The 23,909-nt window shown below is 43.1% G+C and overlaps 1 protein-coding gene across 1 annotated transcript in view; it reads left to right on the top strand.

Annotated features, from left to right (window-relative positions):
• Positions 1-22,801, top strand: part of LOC136882030 (apolipoprotein D) — a 70,400-nt gene extending 47,599 nt beyond the window's left edge. The window contains exons 5-6 of the mRNA XM_067154535.2: positions 11,799-11,891; positions 22,576-22,801. Of these exons, the coding sequence (XP_067010636.2) occupies positions 11,799-11,891; positions 22,576-22,709 (227 nt within the window). The 3' untranslated portion in view covers positions 22,710-22,801. The remainder of the gene's footprint in view (positions 1-11,798; positions 11,892-22,575) is intronic.
• Positions 22,802-23,909: the final 1,108 nt, after the last annotated feature.

Here is a 23,909-nt window from a genome sequence, read left to right as displayed (position 1 = left end):
TCTATTACCTAGCGTAGAAGTTGCTTTGCAAACAGTAACTAACAGTTCTAGCTTACCTTAAGATAAAGGCTGAAGAATAATATTCACAGCAGACAGTACTTAGACGGGAGATGTACACGTAATAATCGCATACAGAGAACTGTGAGCGCTTCACGCAGACTGCAGTGAGTAAATATGCTCCTTGTTGCCAAGCGGATATCAAGAATTGCAGACGTTTGCGGTACAGTCGGAACGAAATGTTTATGCAACAAGAGCTCTCCTGAGGGTCTTACGCTGAGTTCTGCAGGCTGACGTATTTAAGCCGGAATCGAACCTGCTGTTGATGCCGAGGTGTCAGAATTTAAGAGTTCTGCAGCGGATCGAGCCTTGGAAAGTTAGCGCGCGATCCTCGATCTCTGGACTTAAACGGGAGGGTACTAAGCTACATCCGCGGTATTAATTACCTGTAGGCACGTAAAGGTATTGAACTAATACTACATTTAGCTAGATCATGTAATTACACGTTATGACGATCGCGCAGGCCCCTCGCCTAGCATTTGCTATTTTTTACGGCTTCTAACAGTAGGAGTTCGAACCCGCTATCTTCCGAAGTAGCGAGAATGATTGCGGGTACAAGAGTGTTGAGGGTGATTCATTTGTCGGATGGAGGTGATAAGCCTCTTGCAGGCTTCTTCGGTAAGAGTAGGCTATGTGCCGGTACCGGGACATCTAGTTATAAAACCCGCTATAACAAATTTATCGCGTATACTGCGATTTAAAATCCTAGTCAGGAAGGGTAACCGGTCGTAAAACTATGGTGTATGATCTAAGAGGCGGGGTGTGCAAAAAAGCCAGCATTAAGTAAGGGCTGTTGATAGGGGGCGTTAAACCTTGAGCAGACTCCTTCGAAAATGATTGTGAGTACAAGACGTTGATGGTGATTCATCTGTCGGATGGAGGCGTTAAGCTGTGTGCAGGCTTCTTCGGTAGGAGTAGGCTATGTGCCGGTACCGGGATATCTAGTTATAAAACCTGCTATAACAAATTTATCGCGTATACTGGATTTAAAATCCTAGTCAGGAAGGGTAACCGGTCGTAAAACTATGGTGTATGATCTAAGAGGCGCGGTGTGCAAAAAGCCAGCATTAAGTAAGGGCTGTTGATGGGGGGCGTTAAACCTTGTGCAGGCTTCCCCGAAACTGATTGTGAGTACAAGATGTTGAGGATGATTCATCTGTTGGATGGAGGCAATAAGCCTTGTGTAGGCTTCTTCGGTAGGAGTAGGCTATGTGCTGGCACCGAGTTTTACTCTCTCCCTACGGTAGTATATCACATTCTTAGGCAGTTTCGAGGGTGTGCAAAGAAAGCCAGTATTAAGTAAGGGCTGTTGATGGCGGGTGTTAAACCTTGTACAGGCTCCTTCAACAGGAGAAGCCTACATGCCGGCGCCATGCAGGCTCTTTCGATAGGGGTAGGCTATATGCTGGTACTGTGTTTTAACCTCTCCGTACAATCATAATATTTTATGTTAGGAACTTATACGAGCTAAATGCTACACACAGCTAAGAAGACGTACCGTGAGTTACAAGTGGCTTATCAGCACGCAGTGTCCCCGTTCAAGGTTAGTGCAGCCGGAAGATGCGTGTACAATTTCAGTCAACACATGCATTCCGCACCTCGCTCTGAATGACTGCGCCGATACAACTTCAAAGATAGTGTTCTATGCGGTAGAACAAAAAATGTAACCCATAGCATGCTACTAAAGCTTAACACTGTAAATGTTTAGAGCTCCTGTTTTACAGCTAGATGTAGTTCCTAACGTAACAGGACCTGGATTAAAAATATGTTTTACAGCCGAGTACCCCCTTTCACAACATGAGATTTTAAATCGCAAGTATCTGTTTTACGGCCGGTTGCCCTTCCTGACGCGAGATTTTAAATCCCAAGAATCTGTTTTACAACAGGATACCCTTCTAGGATTTTAAATAGCAGTATCTAGCCTCTTACATCATACACTATTGTTTTACGGTCGGTTGCCCTTCCTGACGTGAGATTTTAAATCACAAGAATCTGTTTTACAACTGAATGCCCTTCTAGGATTTTAAATAGCAGTATCTAGCCTCTTACATCATACACTATTGTTTTCGACCGGTTGCCCTTCCTGACGTCAAAGAACTGGGATTAAGAATCTGTTTTACAACTAGTTGCTCTTTTTAACACGAGAATCGGGGTTTTACAGCTAGATGCTCAAAGCAGTATCTAGCCTCTTACATCATACACTATTGTTTCACGGTATGGCCGGTTGCCCTTCCTGACGCGAGATTTTAAATCACAAGAATCTGTTTTACGACTGGTTGCCCTTCCTGACACAAAACTGGCAGTATCTAGCCTCTTACATCATACACTATTGTTTTCGACCGGTACCCTTTCTGACGTCAAAGAACTGGGATTAAGAATCTGTTTTACAACTAGTTGCCCTTTCTAACACGAGAATCGGGGTTTTACAGCTAGATGCTCAAAGCAGTATCTAGCCTCTTACATCATACACTATTGTTTCACGGTATGGCCGGTTGCCCTTCCTGACGCTGAAAGACCAGGATTTAGCCAGTTACCCTTCCTGATGTAACAAGACTAGGATTTATTTTTTTAGACTGCACTTAGCTAGAAATAGCCACACGAAATTATTATATAGAAAGAGAATTGCTGGGCGGATGACAGCTGACGCAAGAGTGCGGCACGGTGCTCTGTAGTTTAAAGATGGAGGATGACAGCTGACACAAGAGGGCAGCACGGTGTTCTGTGGTTTAAAGATGGTGGATGACAGCGCATAGGTTTGTTTCCAAACAAGAGAATGTAGAATTTTTCAAATTGCCGCCGCCACATTTCAAAGGTATCTAGCTAAAGAGTGCAGCACTGAGGTTTGTGATGCAGGATGGCGGATGATAGCTGTCAGAAAAAAGCACGTGAGTTTGTAGAGTACGTGGAATTTACCGCCACTACAAAGAGGACAGCACTGTGCTCAAAGATGGCTGCTGTCACGTGGAATTGTCTACCACCACATTTCAAAGGTATCTAGCTAAAGAGGGCAGCGCGGTGTTCTGTGGATTAAAGATGGCGGATGACAGTTGACGAAATTGCCCGCATGATAGCAGCACGGTGCTCTGTTGATTAAAGATGGCGCATGACAGCTGTCAAAAAAGCACGTGGCTTTGTTTCCAAACAAGAGCACGTGGAATTTGCCGCCATAACAAAGGGGGCAGCACTGTACTCTATCGCTTAAAGATGGCGGATGATGGCTGTCAAAAAAAAGCGCGTGCGTTTGTTTCCAAACAAAGAGCATGTAGAATTTGCCGCCACCACATAGAGGGTAGCACGGTGCTCAAAGATGGCTGCTGTCAAAAAGCATTTTTCAAATTATCCGCCACCACATTTTAAAGGTATCTAGCTAAAGATGGCAGCACGGTGCTCTCTTGATTAAAGATGGCGGATGATAGCTAACAGAACTTTTCAAATTGCCCGCTACTACATGCTTAAGGTAGTAGCTATAAAGAGGGCAGCACGGTGTTCTGTGGATTAAAGATGGCGGATGACAGCTGATGAAATTGCCCGCATGATAGCAGCACGGTGCTCTGTTGATTAAAGATGGCGGATGACAGCTGTCAAAACAGCACGTGGCTTTGTTTCCAAACAAGAGCACGTGGAATTTGCTGCCACCACATTTCAAAGGTATCTAGCTAAAGAGGGCAGCACTGTGCTCTGTTGATTAAAGATGGCGGATGACGGTTGTCAAAAAAGCGCGTGAGTTTGTTTCGAAACAAGAGCATGTAGAATTTGCCGCCACCACTACTGAGGTTTAGGCCCGTCAAGATGGCAGTACTGAGGTTAGCGATGCGTTGTTGTCTGTCAAAAAGCACGTGGCTGTCAAAAACACGTGGATTTGTTCACCAATTCAAATCTCGCGCTAGTTAGGTTAAGTTGGCACTACTGAGGTTTAGACCCGTCACGATGGCAGTACTGAGGTTAGCGATGCGTTGTTGTCGATGACAGCTGTCAAAAAGCACGTGGCTTTGTTTACAAATTCAAATTTCCCGCGGGTGGTGGAGGAGACCTCTGAGAGGCCTCTGGCTCCGGTGGCGGTGGAGGAGGCCCCTGGGGGGGCCTCCCAGTGCGGTGGCGGTGGAGGTGGCCTCTGGGAGCCCGCGGTGGCGGTGGCGCCAGAACCCGCTTATTATACTACTAAATATATTTATAATTCAGTATAAATCCTGAATGACTGTTCTTACTTCACATAATTGCCGTAGAGATTTGGCGACCGCATCGCCAAATGGAAAACCACTCTAATGAGCCAACCTAACACTGGCGGGAGATCTGAGGTAGGATGAAATGCCTGTCCTTGATTCTGAACATCCAGGGAGATGTAGTCTGCACCTCTGAAATGCTATGTGGCAAGCGGCCGTGTAAAAGCTCACTTACAATCCCAGGGAATGATGCCTTTCGAATTCAGTACACACTCGTTGGCAAAGCCAGGTCAACGTGGGAAGTACGCAATGGTCACTTTTGCACGGGTGGCTAGCCCGTCTGACTTCACTGAACGTCCGCGTTATGTCTGGGTGGTACAGAGGTGCAGGAAACACGCAGAGGACTGCATAGCGTTGGCAAAGTTCGACACCTGCATCTCTTATGTGCAACGTTAGGTTGACAGTCTGATGATTATCTACACCACAGATGGACGCCGTAGCTTGTATACTAAACCTGAAAGACATCATTCAATAAGATTGTCACTGAGCATGTTTTCAGCACATGTCTACCTGGAACAACGAAAGGTGCCTTCTGGGAGATGCTTGAAGAGAAGACCGCCGAGTAAATGTCGCCGGTGATCTAAACAAACAGTAATCACCACCATTAGTGTTAATAGAGAATGGTTGTACTGTTGTACTTCCTCTGAAAACAATAATCACCACCTTAGTGTCAATAGGGGATGGTTTTACAGTTCTACTTCCTCTTAAAACAATAATCACCACCTTAGTGTCAATAGGGGATGGTTTTACAGTTCTACTTCCTCTTAAAACATAATCACAACACGATTAGTCCTCATAGAGGATGGCTGTCCCGATGTACTTCCTGTTAAAACAATGATCACAGTTCGTATCTCAAGAGGACCAGTCAGAAAAGTGCGGCTACGTGACGCGACAAGAACTTGTTGAATGTTGTTCTCGGCCAGAGTAGAAAGCTACTTAAAGGGGAGGTAGGTCTGTGCTGCATCTCCAAACGAAAGTGATGTTAATAGGGAAGAAACCCGAGGGACGATATGAAGTATTCTCGCAGGACAAAGTAACAAGGTGCAGTTACGATCAGATGTCGCTGTACGTGATTGTGTGGTGCGTGCAGGTGGGAACAATGGCTGGTGGGATCATGTGCATGAGGACAGGTTACTCAGCCATGGAGGGTAAGACAAGTAGAGGGAGACCAAGGAGATTCACTTTCTAATGATTGGTGTGGAACTTATCGAGGTACAGAGACTCGTAGGTGTCCGAAAAATGGCGATAAGCTGCCCATGCACGTCCTCTAGGAACACTACAACAGCCATCCAGCCGCCATCTTTAGGAATGGCGTTTTCCTGTACTAACAATTACGTCGTTTTTTCTTTACAAGTGGCTTTACGTCGCACCGACCCAGATAGGTCTTATGGCGATGATGGGACAGGAAGGGGCTAGGAGTGGGAAGGAAGTGGCCGTGGCCTTAATTAAGGTACAGCCCCGGTATTTGCCTGGTGTGAATATGGGGAAACCACAGAAAACCATCTTCATGGCTGCCGACCGTGGGGTTCGAACACACTATCTCCCGTATACTGGATACTAGCCGCACTTAAGCGACTGCAGCTATCGAGCTCGGTAGAAAAGAGAAAGGACAGCAGTAAGGAGAAAGGCCTAGTTATAACGTGAGGGACGCAGCGATGTATTGCTGGTCAAGCAGAACTTTCCACTACGTCAGTAATTCTCGGAAGCTGTATGCCGGAGATCCCTGCGCTTCAGGGCAAAAGTGTCGTTATGTTGTCACGGAGGAAGATCGAATTAACCGCCCGCTATCGCCCAATCACGAAAGTCATATGGCCACCCAGAGACACCAGCTTGACAGAAATGAATTGAAACAGCAATTATTTCCGAAATTAATTATTAATTAAATATTGCAATTACCTAAATTAAATCAAGGATTTTTTAGATGTCGTGCATAAAAGAATCAGTTATAAGTTTAATAAATTGAAGAGTAAAGTTCTCGTAAATGGGTCATCTCGAACGCTATTGACCGGGAAGGGGCGTGGTTTAGCCCGCGAAATGTGGAGAACAAATATCCGCTAATATCTCTGAGATCTACGATCGATATTAGATCACATTAAACCACGTGTAGTGCCAATTGGCGTGACATCAGTTGAAAGGAGCAAACCACACACTCTAAATCGTACTCCGGTCTCGGGCGAAGTGACGTCTCATTGACATTCGGAGGGAAGTAGTCGTGTCCCAGAGTCACCCCGCATTCGAGCGATCTTTAAATTCATCCAGATCTTGTTATGATCTGAGCTGACTGTTATCTAAACTGTGAATTTGAATTCAGGCAGACGGTAAGAGACGGAGGTACGAGAAATGAATTGAAGCGAAGTCAGGAAACGGATATCTATCTTAGAGTGCTGAACAGTCTTCCTTTAACTACGTTTGAGTGCCTAAAATAGCAAGCAGTGCGATGAACAGTCAGTAAAAACTGTAGCAGACGTTATTGAGCCTGTATTGGAGGACTGTAAGCGCCGGAACAACGAACCCATCAAGAGCGGAATGGATTAGGCTGCTTGATAACATTTCGGACGCGCCGTATCGATATTCATGAAACGCGCCGGGCGATATATTTAACACGATGTCGTACGTGTCCCAGTCTTCTGTGTGGAAAAATACGAAAAATAACCAGTGTAATTAAAAATTTGGGTCTTAGGCACCTCAGTGTAATTGCGTGTTAAGAGAATTTTCCATGCATTAGTGTTAAATATTAGACCAGTGTTTATAATGGCTGAACGCCTCAGTGTAAAGTATATTTGTGACCTGAAACCAGCCACCATGCAGGAGTAGACGGATGAGGGCCGGAATGGGCCTCTCATTCGTAAAATGCCGCCGAGGATCCAACTAAATAGATGAGTACTAATTTGTGAATTATTTGAGAATGTTACTATTATTAGAGGGGAAACAGTGTCATTTAGATGTGGTTACTTCATGTAACAAATGGATCGCTTCCCGAGTCCATTATTAATTTAGGCTAGACGGACGGATTTAAAATTTGTAACGTAAATAATGGGTGAGATTTCAGTAGTAAATTTGTTTGTTGTAAATAGTCTACATTAGGTTTGGGTTTAGTGTTTTAGTTCATGCATGATTTATGGTGTTAGTTGATTCGAGCTTTTCTCGATATTGATGGAACTGTGTAGTTGTTTGTACTGACTCATAGTTTGCTTATTTTTATATCAGTTAGTTGATGACAAGTGGAGTGAAATTTGATGGTGTTCTATGGGAAATCCATTCACATGAAACGCGAGTGTTTTTCGTTTCGATTTATTATGTATTTGTTGGGAAGAATTCATGATGCCGAGATTTTGCCGGTGATTATAAAGGGATTGAATTGTCGGGATGTAAAATACTATATTCAAATATAAACAGTGTTAAGCTTTGAATTTTAAATCGATAAATGCCAGGATGACTAGCAATCGCTAGTGACACCTTAAATTTTCTGAGTGAGTTCCAAATTATGTGTTAAGTAACTTTGTGTTAATTAAGGAGTCAGATTGCTACCGCCAGTTATAATAAATGCTAAATATTGGTCTAAACCTATTGTTTAAATTGCGGCGCTAATGAATTATAAATAATGGTAAAAATTCATCATCATCACCATCATCTTCCTTCCAAGTATTGGGTCATGTATACCGTTACGGTCTTGCATTTTATTATTATTATTTATTATTTATTAATTTATTTATATTTTTATTTTTGCAAGAATTGAAAGCAATCAAATATCCTTCCGACGGGTTGCCAACCTCTCAGCTAATGGAGAAGCTGAAATTACTGTGTTTCCTCCGTACTTGATGTAACGGTTATACCGCCGTGACTCGGCCTGGTAAAACTCTTATTGGTTTGGGACCACGTAGACCTGATAATTACATACTCACGATTGTCATAAATTATGAGAATATAAAGTTACACCCCTACGATCATTTGTGGAGACTTCAGAAACAGATCAAGTGTGAAGGGGGAAGTTAGGAAGAACATGCAGATAATGAAGAAATAGATCGTACTATGTCGTCGGTGGAATATGAATCAGACGTTAACTCTGTGAATAATATTACTCTGAACTATGAGGAAAGAAGAAATTCCGCATCAGGGATATTTATAGTGAAGCTATGTTGAAATACAGTATAATGTGGTACTATGAAATATGTGAAACTACGATAAACACAGAGAATGTTAGTGTCCGGGTACTGGAAAATAGAATTGTCAGCCCGTGAGATGTAGGCAGAGTAAGACTGAGTGCAGGGATCGTACCCCGTTATAGTACGTACGAGAAGGAGGGCTGCATGCGTAGTTATTTGAAGTAATACGGCCCCAGAGATTAGAGAGGTTGATAGTCCGCATAAATGACCGTCGGGTGTAATGATTAATCATGGCGGATTAAACGAATTTAAATGAGACCTATAATAATAATAATAATAATAATAATAATAATAATAATAATAATAATAATAATAATAATAATAATAATGATAATAATAATAATAATAATAGCCGGGCTGAGAGACTCAGACGGTTGAGGCGCTGGCCTTCTGACCCCAACTTGGCAGGTTCGATCCTGGCTCAGTCCGGTGGTATTTGAAGGTGCTCAAATACGTCAGCCTCGTGTCGGTAGATTTACTGGCACGTAAAAGAACTCCTGCGGGACTAAATTCCGGCACCTCGGCGTCTCCGAAAACCTTAAAAGAGTAGTTAGTGGCACGTAAAACAATTATTATTATTATTATTATTATTATTATTATTATTATTATTATTATTATTATTAATATAATAATAATAATAATAATAATAATAATAATAATAATAATAATAATAATAATAATAATAATAATAATAATAATTGTTGTTGTTGTTACGGAATTTCCGTGGTTCAGAGAAAGGTGAAAGAAGGTGCTGGTTGGAATGAGTCTATTTACGATATCAAAGATTATCTTGAAACTTAAAAAAATAAAGCTTATATTTCTTTTAAAATCTCAAACTTAACAAACTTTTCACTTAGTGAAATAACAAGGTTACAGGTACAAATAGCAGTTTGGAAATTACAAGTGCTGAGCTTCCAGCTCCAAATTTACAAATTTACCACATCGCAAATGTTCAAGAGCACTTTGCTCCATAGGTTACAAATACGGCCTTCCAAGGGCCCCACTCAAAATAACACAAAAACCAGAAAGAGTTTACAAGCTCTCCGAATTCAACAAAGGAGACTGGCTCCCAAATGTTTACAGCCCGCTCAAGGCAACATTACACAAAACGTTACAATCTACAGGGTATCTATTACCCAAACTACTGGGCCTTCATGGAAAGAAGAACAGGTTAAATTACTGGCCCGAATACAAAATGTATGGAGGCGTACACTGGCGCTCCTAGGAAACCAAGTATAAAATCCTAACTGGGCTCGCGGCCCGATGATACAGAGGCTAATCCCAAGCTACTGAGGTGACTAGAATGAAAGGTACATTTAATGCATTACAGACAAAGAAACAGTTACAAAATCGTAGTCACCTCAAGATAAATTTAAGGGGAACTCGAGAGGGTAACGCACTCTCTATCCCCGATTTACAATTGAAGTCTTTATGAAATTTTACATTAGCCGAAAGAAAGTTTACATTTTCGAAAACAGGTGGTTACGTAGTTAGAAATTAGAACTTTACCCTCGTGTAAGACTGCGGAGATAGCTACAGAAATATAAAACTGGTGGCCATTACCTGGACAGGTGTACTGCCTGCCGAACAATGAGGCGCACCGCCTCCTCTCTTAACACACACACTCTCAGAAATTCGGTGATCAGAATACAGTGTAGCTTGAAAAATCCGCAGCTTATATACCCGAGGGGATGGTTCGAGCGGGTTCTGGACTAAATCCGGACACACCCTCTCATTTTGATTGGCCGAATAAAAATCTACAAGGCTGTGATTGGCTGAAAAATAATTACAAGGTGGAACATAGCGAGTGGGGCTGAGTGTGTTTCACGTTGAAGAACAGATGACCCTCCTACAAATTGATGATGATGATGATGATGATGCTTGGTTGTTTTAAAAGGCCTAACATCTAGGTCATCGGCCCCTGATGGTACGAAATTAAATGACAAATTAAAAGTTTTAAATTATCCACTGACCAAAAAAAATGACATGAAGAATGAATGGATGGATATGAATTTAAAACAATCAGTGGATCCTACCCAAAAACTACTATAAAAATAGTATTACTGACCAAGAGACCACTTCTAAAGCACAATCCTAAATCGAGGATGCTTGTTGTCTAAAGGGGTCCAAAATACAGGTCAACGGCCCCGCATAATGGTATTTACCGCTAGTAAAGGAGAACCATGGTATTTGTCTTGTTGGGGTACTAATCAAAAGTAGCGTAGACTCACTGTGTTCCACACATGATGGTACTACCCGCAAGTATTGGACGTCGTACAGGTAACGCAGACCTATGGTGTTTCTCACATGATGGCGCCACACATAGGCAACGCAAACCGATGGTGTTCCTCACCTAGGTGTACTTATCACAGGCCCCGGTATTCCCGTGGTGTTCCTCACATAGTGGGTGCTAATCACAGGCAACGCAGACCCACGGTGCCGCTCATATAGTGGTACAACTCACAGGCAACGCCCAGACCCGTGGTGTTGCTCACAAGGGTACGACTCACGGGTACTGGAAACCCACAGTGATCCACTCTCTGCTGCTACTAACCACAAACCTATTTCGTACCTAGTATAGTGGTACTACTCGCAAGTACAGGCAACCCATGGTGTTCCCCGCGTGATGGTACTAATCAAAAGTAGTTTCATGGTTCTAATACAATCATCCCTTGATCGACCCTTTTAGTCGCCTCTCACGACAGGCAGGGGATACCGTGGGTGTATTCTTCGTCTGCATCCCCCACCCATAGGGGTTAGACAGAGAAAAAGGAAGAAATAAGAAGGGATCCGTCACTTCGAAACATGAAGTAACGGACGAAGAAAGGCAAAGGCCACGAAGGGCGTGAAAATGAAAGACTCCCTAGGCCTCGAATGCTCTAACACCGTCGGGGTCGGAAAATAACAAGAGTTGTCCAAGGGAGGTCGGACAGGATAGATGAAAGTGAGGAGCCTGGCACAAGTAAGTGGAAGCAATGCCAGGTCTCAGCTAAGGGCCCCGTGGTCGCCAACCCACGCTCCCAAGTTGAGAGCCCCTTGGGCCCCTTTTAGTCGCCTATTACGCCTCTTACCGCGGGTGTATTCTTCATCTACGTCCTCCACGCACAGGGGGTATCTACAAATTGCGTCATATTTGTTAATCAACATGTTCAAAGTGGTGGTACAAATTCTGTACCGACATTTCAGTGTGCTTTGTTTGCAGCGTATTGACCAGAACAAAAATATATATTCATTGGACTCTGTGTGTAACAAGCAATGTCTGCGTACGTGAAGCAAGCTGCTGTCGAGCGTGCAGAAACATCTAATATAACATTCAAATTCTTTGCTTTTAGAATATATTTTACTGATCTCTTTTCAGGAAACTTCGGCGCACCTTACTGGATCCTTGAAACTGATTACACCAGATACGCCATCGTGTGGTCGTGCAGTGGACTACTTGGAGCTAACGCTCGTGAGTATAATAATACATATTGGTTATTGTTCAGTACTCAGTGAGAACGGGGCTCTTACAGATCTTTTCCAACGGTTGGCACGTGACGAACAGAAACCCGTAGCCACAACACTTGGTAAACATCAACACGGCTCACATGTTTGGAGCCCAGGCTGAGCCGTAACACCTGCAATCACACCATTACGGTTGTATCCAGTCCATTAGAAGACCTCTATAGCAACGCAACGCACCTCAGTGAAGTGGAGAAAAACGTAACTGCTGCAGAGTGGGCCAACCGAAAACTGGGATGGGCATCAACAATCCGCCAACACTAGAGGAGTGTACCCCACGTAGACAATGTACTCGTGGGTCATTAGAGCCAAGGGAGTTTCCCATTCCCCCCTCCCCGCCACCTATATTAAACAATAAAAAATAAGTATAACGATACGTATATGAATACAGTTATAATATTGTTAATATCCGCATTTTAAATTTATGCCTCACACTTCCTTTTAATTTTGAATTAGCGACACAAAGTGCGAAAGAACATTCAGTTCAATTTTTGTCGGCCTGTCTATCTGTTCGTAGCGACATCAGGAGACGGCTTAAAGGAATTTATCGAGTTGTATTTAAGAATGGCTAGTCATGTTGGTTACTGTAGTCACGTCCTAGTTCGTGAACAATGGGCAACGGCTGAGTGGCCTAGTAAGTTGTGCTGGGAGTCGGGTTATTAGTTACTATGGAGTGGGAAAGGCCACTCGGACATATTCTGAGTCATGGCCCTCCTTGTCCTCAGGTGGCTAGGACTATATAATCCACCGTTGGTCCTTAACCCGTTGTGTAAGTAAGGTTAGCATCCTGCTTGGCAGAGTTTTCTCCGAGCACGCTCAGAACGTTTTAAACAAGTCTGCAGGAGTACTGAAGTCTCTCTCCTATTTGACAGGTGAGGGAAACGACTTGGCGAACAAAGTCAGTAGTATAAGTCACGGATTCTAGCGAAGCCTCCGCCTCCGGCCCTCGGGAGAGGGCTCCACTGCCACCGCCACCGCAGGTCCCTCCGCAGAGACCTCCACTGCATTGCCATGCAGGCTAAGAGAGCAAGCCTAACCTCACATCCGTCATCTTGGAGGGGCTTAACCCGACTTTTAACGGGTAAGAGAGCCAGTCTAACCTCATGGAGGGACCTAACCTCAGATTTACAGCCGGATGCCCTTTCTGACGCCTAATAGAGCGAACCTAACCTCACATCCGCTACATTGGAGGGGCTTAACCTTACTTTTGACGCGCAAGATAGCAAGCCTCATTTCAGTTTTACGGCTGGATGCCCTTCCCGACGCCAATTGCACAAGATGGCGGCTATACATGGGCTCTTGTGAGACGCCCTAAAGGCGCTTACGAAAGATACCGGCCGCAAGATGGCGGCTATGCATGGTTTCTTATCGGACGGCCTACGCGCGCTTGCGCAAGATGGCTCCTATACATAGGCTATTATGGGACAACCTAGGGGCGCTTGCGCAAGATGGCGGCTATACATAGGCTCTTATGAGACAGCTTAAGGGCACTTGCGCAAGATGGCTGCTATACATAGGCTCTTATGAGACAACCTAGGGACGCTTCCGCAAGATGGCTGCTATACTTAACCTCTCATGAGACAATCTACGGGCGCTTGCGCAAGATGGCGGCTATACATAGGCTCTTATGAGGCGGCTTAAGGGCACTTGCGCAAGATGGCGGCTATACATACGCTCTTATGAAATGCCCTAGGGTCGCTTACGCAAGATGTCGGCTATCTCGTTGCTCAAGTTGGAGCTGACAGCGGCTATCTATTATCAATAGAGCACCGTGCTGCTATCTTTACGGTACAAAACCTTACGGCTACTACCTTAGGCACGTGGTGGCGGGCATTTTTGAAATTCCACGTGCTCTTGTTTGTAAACATAGCCACGTGCTTTTTGACAGCTGACAGCTACCATCTTTAATCAACAGAGCACCGTGTTGCTATCTTTACGGCTACTACCTTAAGCACGCGGTGGTGGGCAATTTAAAAATTTTCATGTCGTTTTTTGACAGCTGTCATACGCCATCCTTAAACAACAACGCATCGTGCTGCCATCTTTACAGCACTAAACCTTATCCTTAGGCATGTAGTGGTGGGCAATTTGAAAAATTCCACGTGCTTTTTGACAGCTGTCAGGCGCTATCTTTAACTACATGCACATGGCTTACTGCTATCTTGGCGGAAGTAAACTTTATAGCGCGGAATTTAGTCACGCCGCAAGCAAGCAAGCAGCCCTTCACGACTTACTACGATCTTATACCAAGCTGCCCTTCACGACTTACTACGATCTTATAGCAAGCTGCCCTTCACGACTTACTACGATCTTATAGCAAGCTGCCCTTCTCAACATACTACAATGTTATAGCAAGCAGCCCTTCACGACTTACTACGATCTTATAGCAAGCAGCCCTTCACGACTTACTACGATCTTATAGCAAGCTGCCCTTCACGACTTACTACGATCTTATAGCAAGCAGCCCTTCACGACTTACTACGATCTTAAAGCAAGCAGCCCTTCACGACTTACTACGATCTTATAGCAAGCAGCCCTTCACGACTTACTACGATCTTATAGCAAGCTGCCCTTCTCAACATACTACGATCTTATAGCAAGCTGCCCTTCTCAACATACTTACCGGGGTGCCCTTCTCAATATATTATTATCTTAGTTTTTAAACCAAGATGCTGTTAGAGATGCCGGCTATGGGCGATTGCGCAAGATGGCGGCTATACATGAGCTCTTATGGAGAAAGCTAGCTTAGAGGCTACTGCACAAGATGGCGGCTATACAGAGGCTCTTATGGAGAAAGCTAACTTGAAGGCTACTGCACAAGATGGCGGCTATACATAGGCTGTTATGGCCTTCTCCTCTTCCTGCTCTGTTAAGATATATCTCTATCGAACAAGTTTAAACGTGCATCGCGAAGGCAAGAGTGTGCACGTTTTGCAGCGATGACGTCATCATAGTTGTGCATGTTTAGACTTGTTCGTTTTCTCAAGCCTTTAGAATAGGTACAAGGAATGCAATAAGTACGACATTTTGAATCCAATCAAATATGTATTTACGATGTGCTACAACAGTGTTCGTTTTGCTGCTATGCTTCTTAACAACGTTGTGTGAAGAGGTAGCATGCTTCCGACATGCCTCCTGCCACATTCAAATTAAACTAAAACATTTAGAAATATATTATAGAAGGTATGTTGTGCTTTACAAACAAGATAATGCACTTCTTACCTTGTTGTTATTCATGTGGTTTATTCTTTTTCTGAACCATCGTCATCAGGTACTGGAAGAAGTTCATCCATACACTGTACAGTGTTCAATCCTCGGATTTGGTCCATCCCAATCATCATCACCATTTTCCCCTCGATGCTTGTAATGACGCCGACTGGTTCTGCATAAAGCTACATCGATTGACATCTTACTGTGTAGAGGAAGGATGTCCCAAAAATCATTTACGTAAATGGCAGCGTACGTAGATAAAAATCCTGGCGGTAAGTATTGTATAAGATGTTTGGGCATCGAGGTTCTATGTTTATAGAACATCTTAATAGCCTCACTTACTCGTGTGAGATAAATAGTAGAATCCGATGGGAAGCTATCAATATCAATGGAAGGAACATAGTATATCTGGCTCAGTCAGCATAGAGGATGCATCTGTGCGTGTTAGGAGTTAATGATATTCGGGCAAGGGAAGATAACGAGGAAGAGATGGGAGATAAAGCAATCTTTCAGGTCGTGTGTTAAGACTGTGGGGTAGGACTGCTCATCAGGAATCCTATTGCACGCAACATAGTCTCTGAGCGAATAATGTGGGTACATTTGGCTGTTGAAGGAATAAGGACTAGAATTGTTTCAGTGTATTCACCATGTGGGGGTGCAGAGTTGACAAGGTTTTCGAAGCACTGAGTGACATCCTAGTCGGGGTCAACAGCAAGGATAGGATAGTGCTGATGGGTGATTTCGATACAAGATTCGGAAATAGAACTGAAGGTGATTGGTAAATGTGGGGAAAATATGGAATCTAATGGGAATGGGAAGCGTTTTCTGGACTTGTGTGCTAGTGTAGGATTAACAGTTACGAGGATATTTTTCAAGAATAAGGCTAATCACCGCTACACATGGGAGGGTCGAGGCACGAGATCCGCAATAGACTATATCAAAACCGGCTTTGAATTCAGGAAATAAATTAGGAATGTGCGGAAATTTTTCGATGATACAGATCACTATCTGATGTGTAGTGAACAAAGTATCACTAGGCCTAGGATACAGAAAGTAAAATCCGTCTGAAGACGAATAAAGGAAGAAAAACTCCAGGACGGGGAAATTAGATGTACATGGATAATTCCAAACAACGGACGGTAAGCAGGTTAAGGATATGGTTAGCAGCGCTGGCATGACACTGTAATTGCTGATATGAAGACTCTGAACTTAAGACCAGATACTGCCCAAGATCGTGCGAAATGGCGAGCTAATGGACCCTGCACCACGAAAAAACGCTAGGAAGGAGAAGAAAATCTGATGTATGAAATCGAGCGAAGTGGTGGGACTGAGTGGTAGAAGGGAATCATAACAATTAGTTTTGATATATGAGATCTGTCGGGCATAGCGACCCTCCTCAGCATTATGTTGATGGCACGTGACGCGGCTCAGTGTAGGCTGTCCTTGCTCGTTACTGATTACCTCAGTAATCACACAATGTGGTTTATGATTTTAAAGTTTATTTTTTCACAGCAAATTATAACATAAATTTTTTATACTCAGCCATGTACCCTAACGGAATTTTTGACCCAGAATATGTGGATAGGTCAGCATTAGTAAAACCCCACCAATGTCCTGCCATCTTGAGGTACTAAACTCGCTCGGGACTTCAGCTCTTCGTGTGGTGTGTGTACACGTATGCGACAAGAAACAATGAATTAGAGAAACTCTGAGAAGGAAGTGCGCAAAAATCTTTCTGTTGTAAAATGTCGCGGTAATAAATGATAGAATACCTGTCGAAGATCACCAGTGTCGAGCTTGAAGGTCTGTACATTTGCTTAACATTAAGAAATAATATTTCAGATGCATAAATGCGCACCACGCGGGTAGGACCCACTGGCAGTGTTCGGGAAACAGCCTGCATGTGTCCGCTCATACTCACACTGTGTTCAAATGTTTGAGTGAATAAAATGCTATTTCATTTGTTTAGACCACTGGGTTTTACCAACAAATGGGACTTAGATTTTCTTCAGTGACCACAAGGACTTAAATCATTTCTAAATTAATTTACTTACTCATTTGACAGAACATAGGTTGTAGACTCAGTACACAAATTATTGTTAGCTATTTCTCCCAATATTGGATGACGTTCAGCAAATAACTCAGTCAATTCTTCTGTGCGTTCTTCCAATAGACTTTCATTCTTTCCGAGAAGACTTGTTTACGTTCTCCCGCCCACTGTACTGTTTCTTGTGTCTAAAGATGTCTCTTTCCAGAATGTCCTCTTCAACTTATGTTTGCATTATTGAGGTCCTTTCGAAATTCGTTAAGCCAGTGTTTTGAATTCTTAAGTGAGGTTACATAATCTATTATCCTTTTTGTCAATCGATTTTCTGGTAATCTAGTGAGATGGTCTTTTCCTAATGTCAATTGAGAACTTTTCTGTTGTTTTGATTGATTGTAACCGTCTTGGCTGTGTCTTGCTCCTAAGATTTTCCTAACGATCTTCCTCTCTTCTTTTTTGACATTTTCAAATTTTTGTTTTCTACTGACTGCCAGTGTCTGACTTGCGTAAAGGACTGTTGGTTTTATGACTGTGTTGTAATGTCGAATGTTTGTATGTCTTGACATCCCTGGTTAGCAATATAGTTGGTCCGTTATTGGACATTATAAATTTTCCAGCTAACTCATTTCTGGTCGCCAGCGTTTCGCCCCAGTGTGCTAAGTTCGGCTCATCAGTTGTTAAATTGCAACGATCGCAACCAGGAATGAGTTAGCTGGAGATTTTATAATGTCCATTAACGGACCAACTATATTGGTGTTATACATTTACTCATTCGGGACAAATATTTTAGGTTCCCCCTGGGAATCAACATCTTCACCATCTGATGGCCAGCCAGGCATCAATTTTTTGAAACTGAGACAAAGTCTCTCATACTGCATTGGCACTGCCAAGTAGCCTACGCAGTGGTATGCCCATCCAGGTACTGACCACGCCCCATATTACAACGGGACTATACCGATGTTATTACACAGTGAGTAGACGTTTACTTTAATGTGCGGGTGTTCAATACAAACAACATCTTTAAGTGTTTGTGCACCCGCGGTCTCTGGTGTTTCAAGGTTTCAGGATGGATCTAACCTTAAGTTTAGAAGGTGGCGTTTGGGTTTTTTGGAAGTGAGAAAAAAAGGAGGGGGTAACTTGATGTCTCGGCTACTCGATCAACTGAGGTGGCCCTGTGGTTTGTGGGAAGGGAGGGGCTTTGTCTGGTTAGGACGGTTTGTGGACAACAGAAGTAAAAGGAAGGGGGTGCGGGGGTGTGTTCGAAACACCAGAAGGGTCAAACGCACTTGGCGCACCGACCTAAGTGTGCTTGAGTGGTGACAGGGCTAGTTGTTGAAGTAGTTAACGGCACAGTCAAGTCATGAACACAGGACACCAGGCCGCCGTGACAAATTGCCTTTCCAGCGTACTTGGAGGTGTTGGTAGCATGCCAGCTAGTTGACATTGAGCATAGATTTGGGGTCTCCACGCTACTGGTATTTGACTTGGCTGGGTGTGGCAGCAACGTACAGTCTTGGTTTAGGCCCATCGATGACTTTTCTTGGCTGCTGGCAGGCTGTAGGCTGTGGTCGGTCGGCGTGCTGTCATTGGTCGGTTGCTTGGCTGGCCAGCACGGGGCTGCTGGCTCGGCTGGGGTGGGCTCCCACACTTGGCGGCCATGTTGTAAATGTTTTGGACTAATCTTAATGCTTTCTAAATTTTTTGGAGACGAATTTGTTGTGAGATCCTTTCAAGGCCTGTCAGTTCGGTGAATTCTTCGAGGTATTTAAAGTACAGGACTCCTTCAACTGTAACATATTTTGTTCTCAGGCTCTTTATATCTGCCTTTGAACATAATAATTCAGTTTTCTCCAACTATTATTATTATTATTATTATTATTATTATTATTATTATTAGAGCTTTGATACAATATTAACAGTACAGGTATACATAAATACAAATGTATACAAACATAACATACACGTTACATTACACACTATACGTACGGTCACATCCAATAATGAGCAACAGCAATGCTTGAACGAGGTCTTGGGCAGGGGATAGTCGACATGGTATGAGGCAGTTTGTTTTTACCCGCAATCACCTCTTGAGGTTGTCCCTAGATCTTTCAACACCACTCGTCAAACGATCAAGTGACCTCCAAGTAACCCAGGAGATGGAGATTCGTCAGCTACCATCCACTGAGGAAGGTGTTCGCCACAGGTCTCGGCGCGCTGTTGCTGGCGATTTGTTTAAAGTCCTAGAGATGTTGATTTCTTGATTTCAATCTTTTGGGAGGAGGTCGAGGACCAATGTTGTCCTCTCACTCCCCAGGCGGTACAGTTTCTCAGTAGGTGCTGCTTTCAGACATCCTGTAACTACTCTGCTCGTTTCAATCAAAGCTCTCTGAACGGAACCAGAGAAACTGACAGCCAAAGCGCATGTTGGATGTGCGCCCCACTTGGTCGAGCAAAGTTTACGAAGGATATTGTTCTGGACTGACACCTTTTGTCTAGTGTTCGTGTCCTGCATGTTAGGCCCCGCTGCAGGGTGACTTAAAGTGCTTAAAATGCTTGAAAGCTTTAGGAACATGAAATGACATGAAGTCCAATGGCCCTGGGGATTAAGTTCGTAATAATTTTCGAAGTTTATAATGAAATAATAATTCTTCTGTTACGGAGCGATAAAAAGTTAATGTGCTTCTGAATAATATCGTATTGATGTATCTGAAATCTATAGATAGACAGATAGATAGATAGATAGATAGATAGATAGATAGATAGATAGATAGATAGATAGATAAAGCCTTTATTTTCTGTGGCGAAGTTAGGGCTCTTGGCCCTTTCTTACACTTAACCAAACACATATTATTATTTGTTAATACAATGACACTGATAACTTAAAATACTAAGAACTACAAATAACATTAATTTTTGAGAAAAAAATGTGAATATATACAAGCAAAGATGTAGTAAAGAGAAAGGAACTGTCTACATAATATAGATTTGAAAAAAGACTCATTTCAATACACAACGAAAGAAATACGAACGTAAAAATACTAGTAAGCTTAATCAAATTTTTAAATGAAATTCAACTAATTGTATCCTTGCAATACTACATCTACGTTAAATTCAGTTACTACTAGCTATGTTTAGGCTACTTCGTAAATACCGTACGGATGTTTTTAATTTAATTTAAATTATCATATTAACCCAATATCTTAATTTAAAGTACAATAATCTCGTATCATTTTCACACACAATCACTCGTTCCACTCATACAGGTCCCTTGCTGGAAGCACTTAACGAGGAACTGTCGGTAAGAGATATTAAATATTATTTTTGATGCAGCATCCTTGATGGCTTTGGGAAGAGCATTCCACCATCCCGAAGCGGTGATAGTAAATGATCGATGGTATGTGGTTGTTCGGTGGACAGGTTTATGTTGTTTCATAACGAAAATGTAGCTAAAATGTCGGTTTTGAGCACGTGAATGCCGGAGCCAAATTACGGGCGATTAACGCCATTTACTCCTAGTGACTAATCAAACAAGTGTCGATAATCAAGCTTCTTATTATAAACCTAAGGCTACGATTGGCCTCGTTCGTAATTCTTATAACATGGATCTGAAATTGGTAGAAATTCAGTTTTATAGCAAAATAAGGGATTTGAAATGTTACAAATCTTATATGGAGGAGAGATGTGTTCACCGCTGGGCCCCAGAAGAACATTTACTTTTATAACCTAACGTAATTTATCACACACCATTATTCATTGCTGAACCGTGCTGTAGCATTTCCATTGGCTGAATTACAATCAGATATAACGTCGCTCCCAGCAATGAAGTGGATGCACTCGGTTAGTAAGCAGCGCGATGCAATGTGTCCAGTCAGACCAATAGATTTGTCACCAGCAGGGAGCAGCTTTTTGAATGCGCTGCTCTCACCAGACGGAATGCAAGAGGCTGCGGGGACCTAACATGACCTCAGACCCCCTCTGCATGATCCCAGACCAATGGTTATGTCACTAGCCGGGCCTAACCAACCCTGACCAATGGTTATGTCACTAGCCGGGCCTAACCAACCCTGACCAATGGTTATGTCACTAGCCGGGCCTAACCAATCCAGACCAATGGTTATGTCACTAGCCGGGCCTAACCAACCCTGACCAATGGTTATGTCACTAGCCGGGCCTAACCAATCCAGACCAATGGTTATGTCACTAGCCGGGCCTAACCAATCCAGACCAATGGTTATGTCACTAGCCGGGCCTAACCAATCCAGACCAATGGTTATGTCACTACCCGGACCTAACCAACCCTGACCAATGGTTATGTCACTAGCCGGACCTACCCAACCCTGACCAATGGTTTTGTCATGAGTTGGCAGCCCTGTGCACCGCACCATCGCGAGAAAGAAACAAATGGCTGCACTAAGAAAGTGTTGTAGTACCTGAACTTTTGCCCTCAAATTTGTTTTTAATCAAATATTACTCTTAGGTATCCAACTGTCAAAACTTTTAATCATTTAGAATCCTATATGTAGTATGACGTGATAGTACATTTCTTTCTCGTGGTAAATATTAAAGACTTCAATTCCTTTCCATTTGATTTATAAATGCTTCATTAACAGTACGGTAACTTGCGTTTTTACATCCCTTTTTTCGTTTACTGATACCGATGATTTTAAGGAGAGTAAACCGTTTATAAACAAGAATATTGTCCGATAGTGACAGTCCCTCTAATCATTCCTCTGGCACTTACATCACTGTCTTGCCACTGTTTAACAATTTGCATCGTGTGGTTTGCGATCTTTACGACAAAATACAACAACATAGTAGTGTTAGCTCTTTCTATGAAGATAGGAGACTCTGTACAGCACACATCGGTCTTTGACCAGCAACGCACCCCGGCATGAGTCTAGCTTTTCTTCTTGATTTATTTACGGGAGTCTGGTTGTTGTTAGCATTTCTCGTTTGATATTTAAACCATTTCTCTTCTAAAACCTTGACGTAAATGTGTGAAGAACATGTGCTTACTGAGGAAAGTAAACAATTGATTTCATAAGGATTTGTGCTTGATCAAAAATATCGCTTCTAATTTTAAAGTTGATATTTTACTTAAGAATGATGTACATATATGTTCAGTCTCTTGATGCTCTTCAATTTTTTTGTAAATTTTTATATCTACTCGTCTCCTTTTAGGTCAGTAAAACGGTGATAACCTCGTCAAAAGCAGACAGACACTTACCGGGACTTTCTACAGTATGAACTATAATTGATGTGTTGGTTTTGTGCGGCCGGTAGCATTGAATGTGTAACTTATGTGTTAGGACAATAAGGTTTCGCTGATACAAGCAAAAGGAATGTCAAAAAGTAAAATAAACTCTTTCTCTTTCCCCAGAGTTCGCATGGGTACTGACCCGTGAGAAGAATCCCGGACTGGAAGTGCTGGCCGAGATCAAAGAACAATTGGAGAAACACAACGTTCCCGCAAGACCTTTCCTCAAAACTAAGCAAATTTGTGAAGATAACTAGGCCCGAGTATTGCTTCACACATGCAATAAGTCAGTGGCGGTGTTATGTACAGTTTTGTGTTGTATTTGAGAAATACTGTTCTTACATTTCAATGTAGATTTCTAATTTGTTAAACTGTCCTGATTAATTCCTATCCTCACATATCTACATCGCGCGCCAAGCGACAAGGACACACTTCAGCAGGCAATTCCTGATGGCGAAACAGGCGGTGAGGCTTGTTTTAAGAGGAACTACAACTGAGCACCCACCCTCCATTAACAGTAACAGGGGAAAAATGAAGATATCGGCCAAAGAAAGGCAACGGCTGCAACTCCAGGGCCTCGTAACCTAATACCGTTGGGGTCGGAAATGAGTAAGATTTGACCACGGGAGGTCGGATAGGACATGAGCCTGACACAAGAATGTGGAAGCAATGTGAGGATTCAGCTAAGGGCCCCGTGGTCGCCCAAGCTGAGAGAGCCCCTGGCGCCGCTTTCACTCGCATCTTACGACAGGTGGTGGTGGTGGTGATTATTGTTTTAAGAGGAAGTACAACTAGGCAACCATCCTCCATACAACACTAACCAGAAAGGAAAATGGAAGGGATCCGGCACTTCGAAAAACGAAGGTATCGGCCAAAGAAATACAAGGGCCACGAAGGACGTGAAAATAAAAGACTCCGTAGGCCTCGAATGCTCTAATACCGTCGGGGTCGTAAAAGAACCGGAGTTGACCGAGGGTAATTGGATATGATAGATGAAAGTGAGGAGAATGGCAAAAGTAACTGGCGGCAATGCCATAACTCAGCTAAGGGCCCCATGGTCGCCAAACCACGCTCCCAAGTTGAGAGTCCCCGGGCCCCTTTAAGTCGACTCTTATGACAGGCAGGGGTTACCATGTATGTTATTCTAGCACCCCTACCCACAGCGGGTAACTTCCCCAGCAACAGAGTTGGGAACTATGGCCATGACAACTTATTACTGGGGTCCATATTAGGATCACTATCTATCTTCTCAAAACGTGACCAAGTTCAGTGGCGTATACCGAGGGCTGCCAAGGCTATCAGTGAAGCCCATATCTCAATTGAGAATGATGGAACATTATATTGTATGCATCTGAAGCATTTCATTTCCATTTACAAAACTTGAAAGCAATGAGAAAAGACGTCGCACACATTTCTGAGAGGAAGGCATTGGACACTGATATCGCAGCCCAGACTCT

Source organism: Anabrus simplex, chromosome 10, assembly GCF_040414725.1.
Source record: "Anabrus simplex isolate iqAnaSimp1 chromosome 10, ASM4041472v1, whole genome shotgun sequence".
NCBI lineage: Eukaryota > Metazoa > Arthropoda > Insecta > Orthoptera > Tettigoniidae > Anabrus > Anabrus simplex.
Note: the sequence above shows the minus strand (reverse complement) of the source record. Positions and strands in the feature narration are given on the sequence as shown.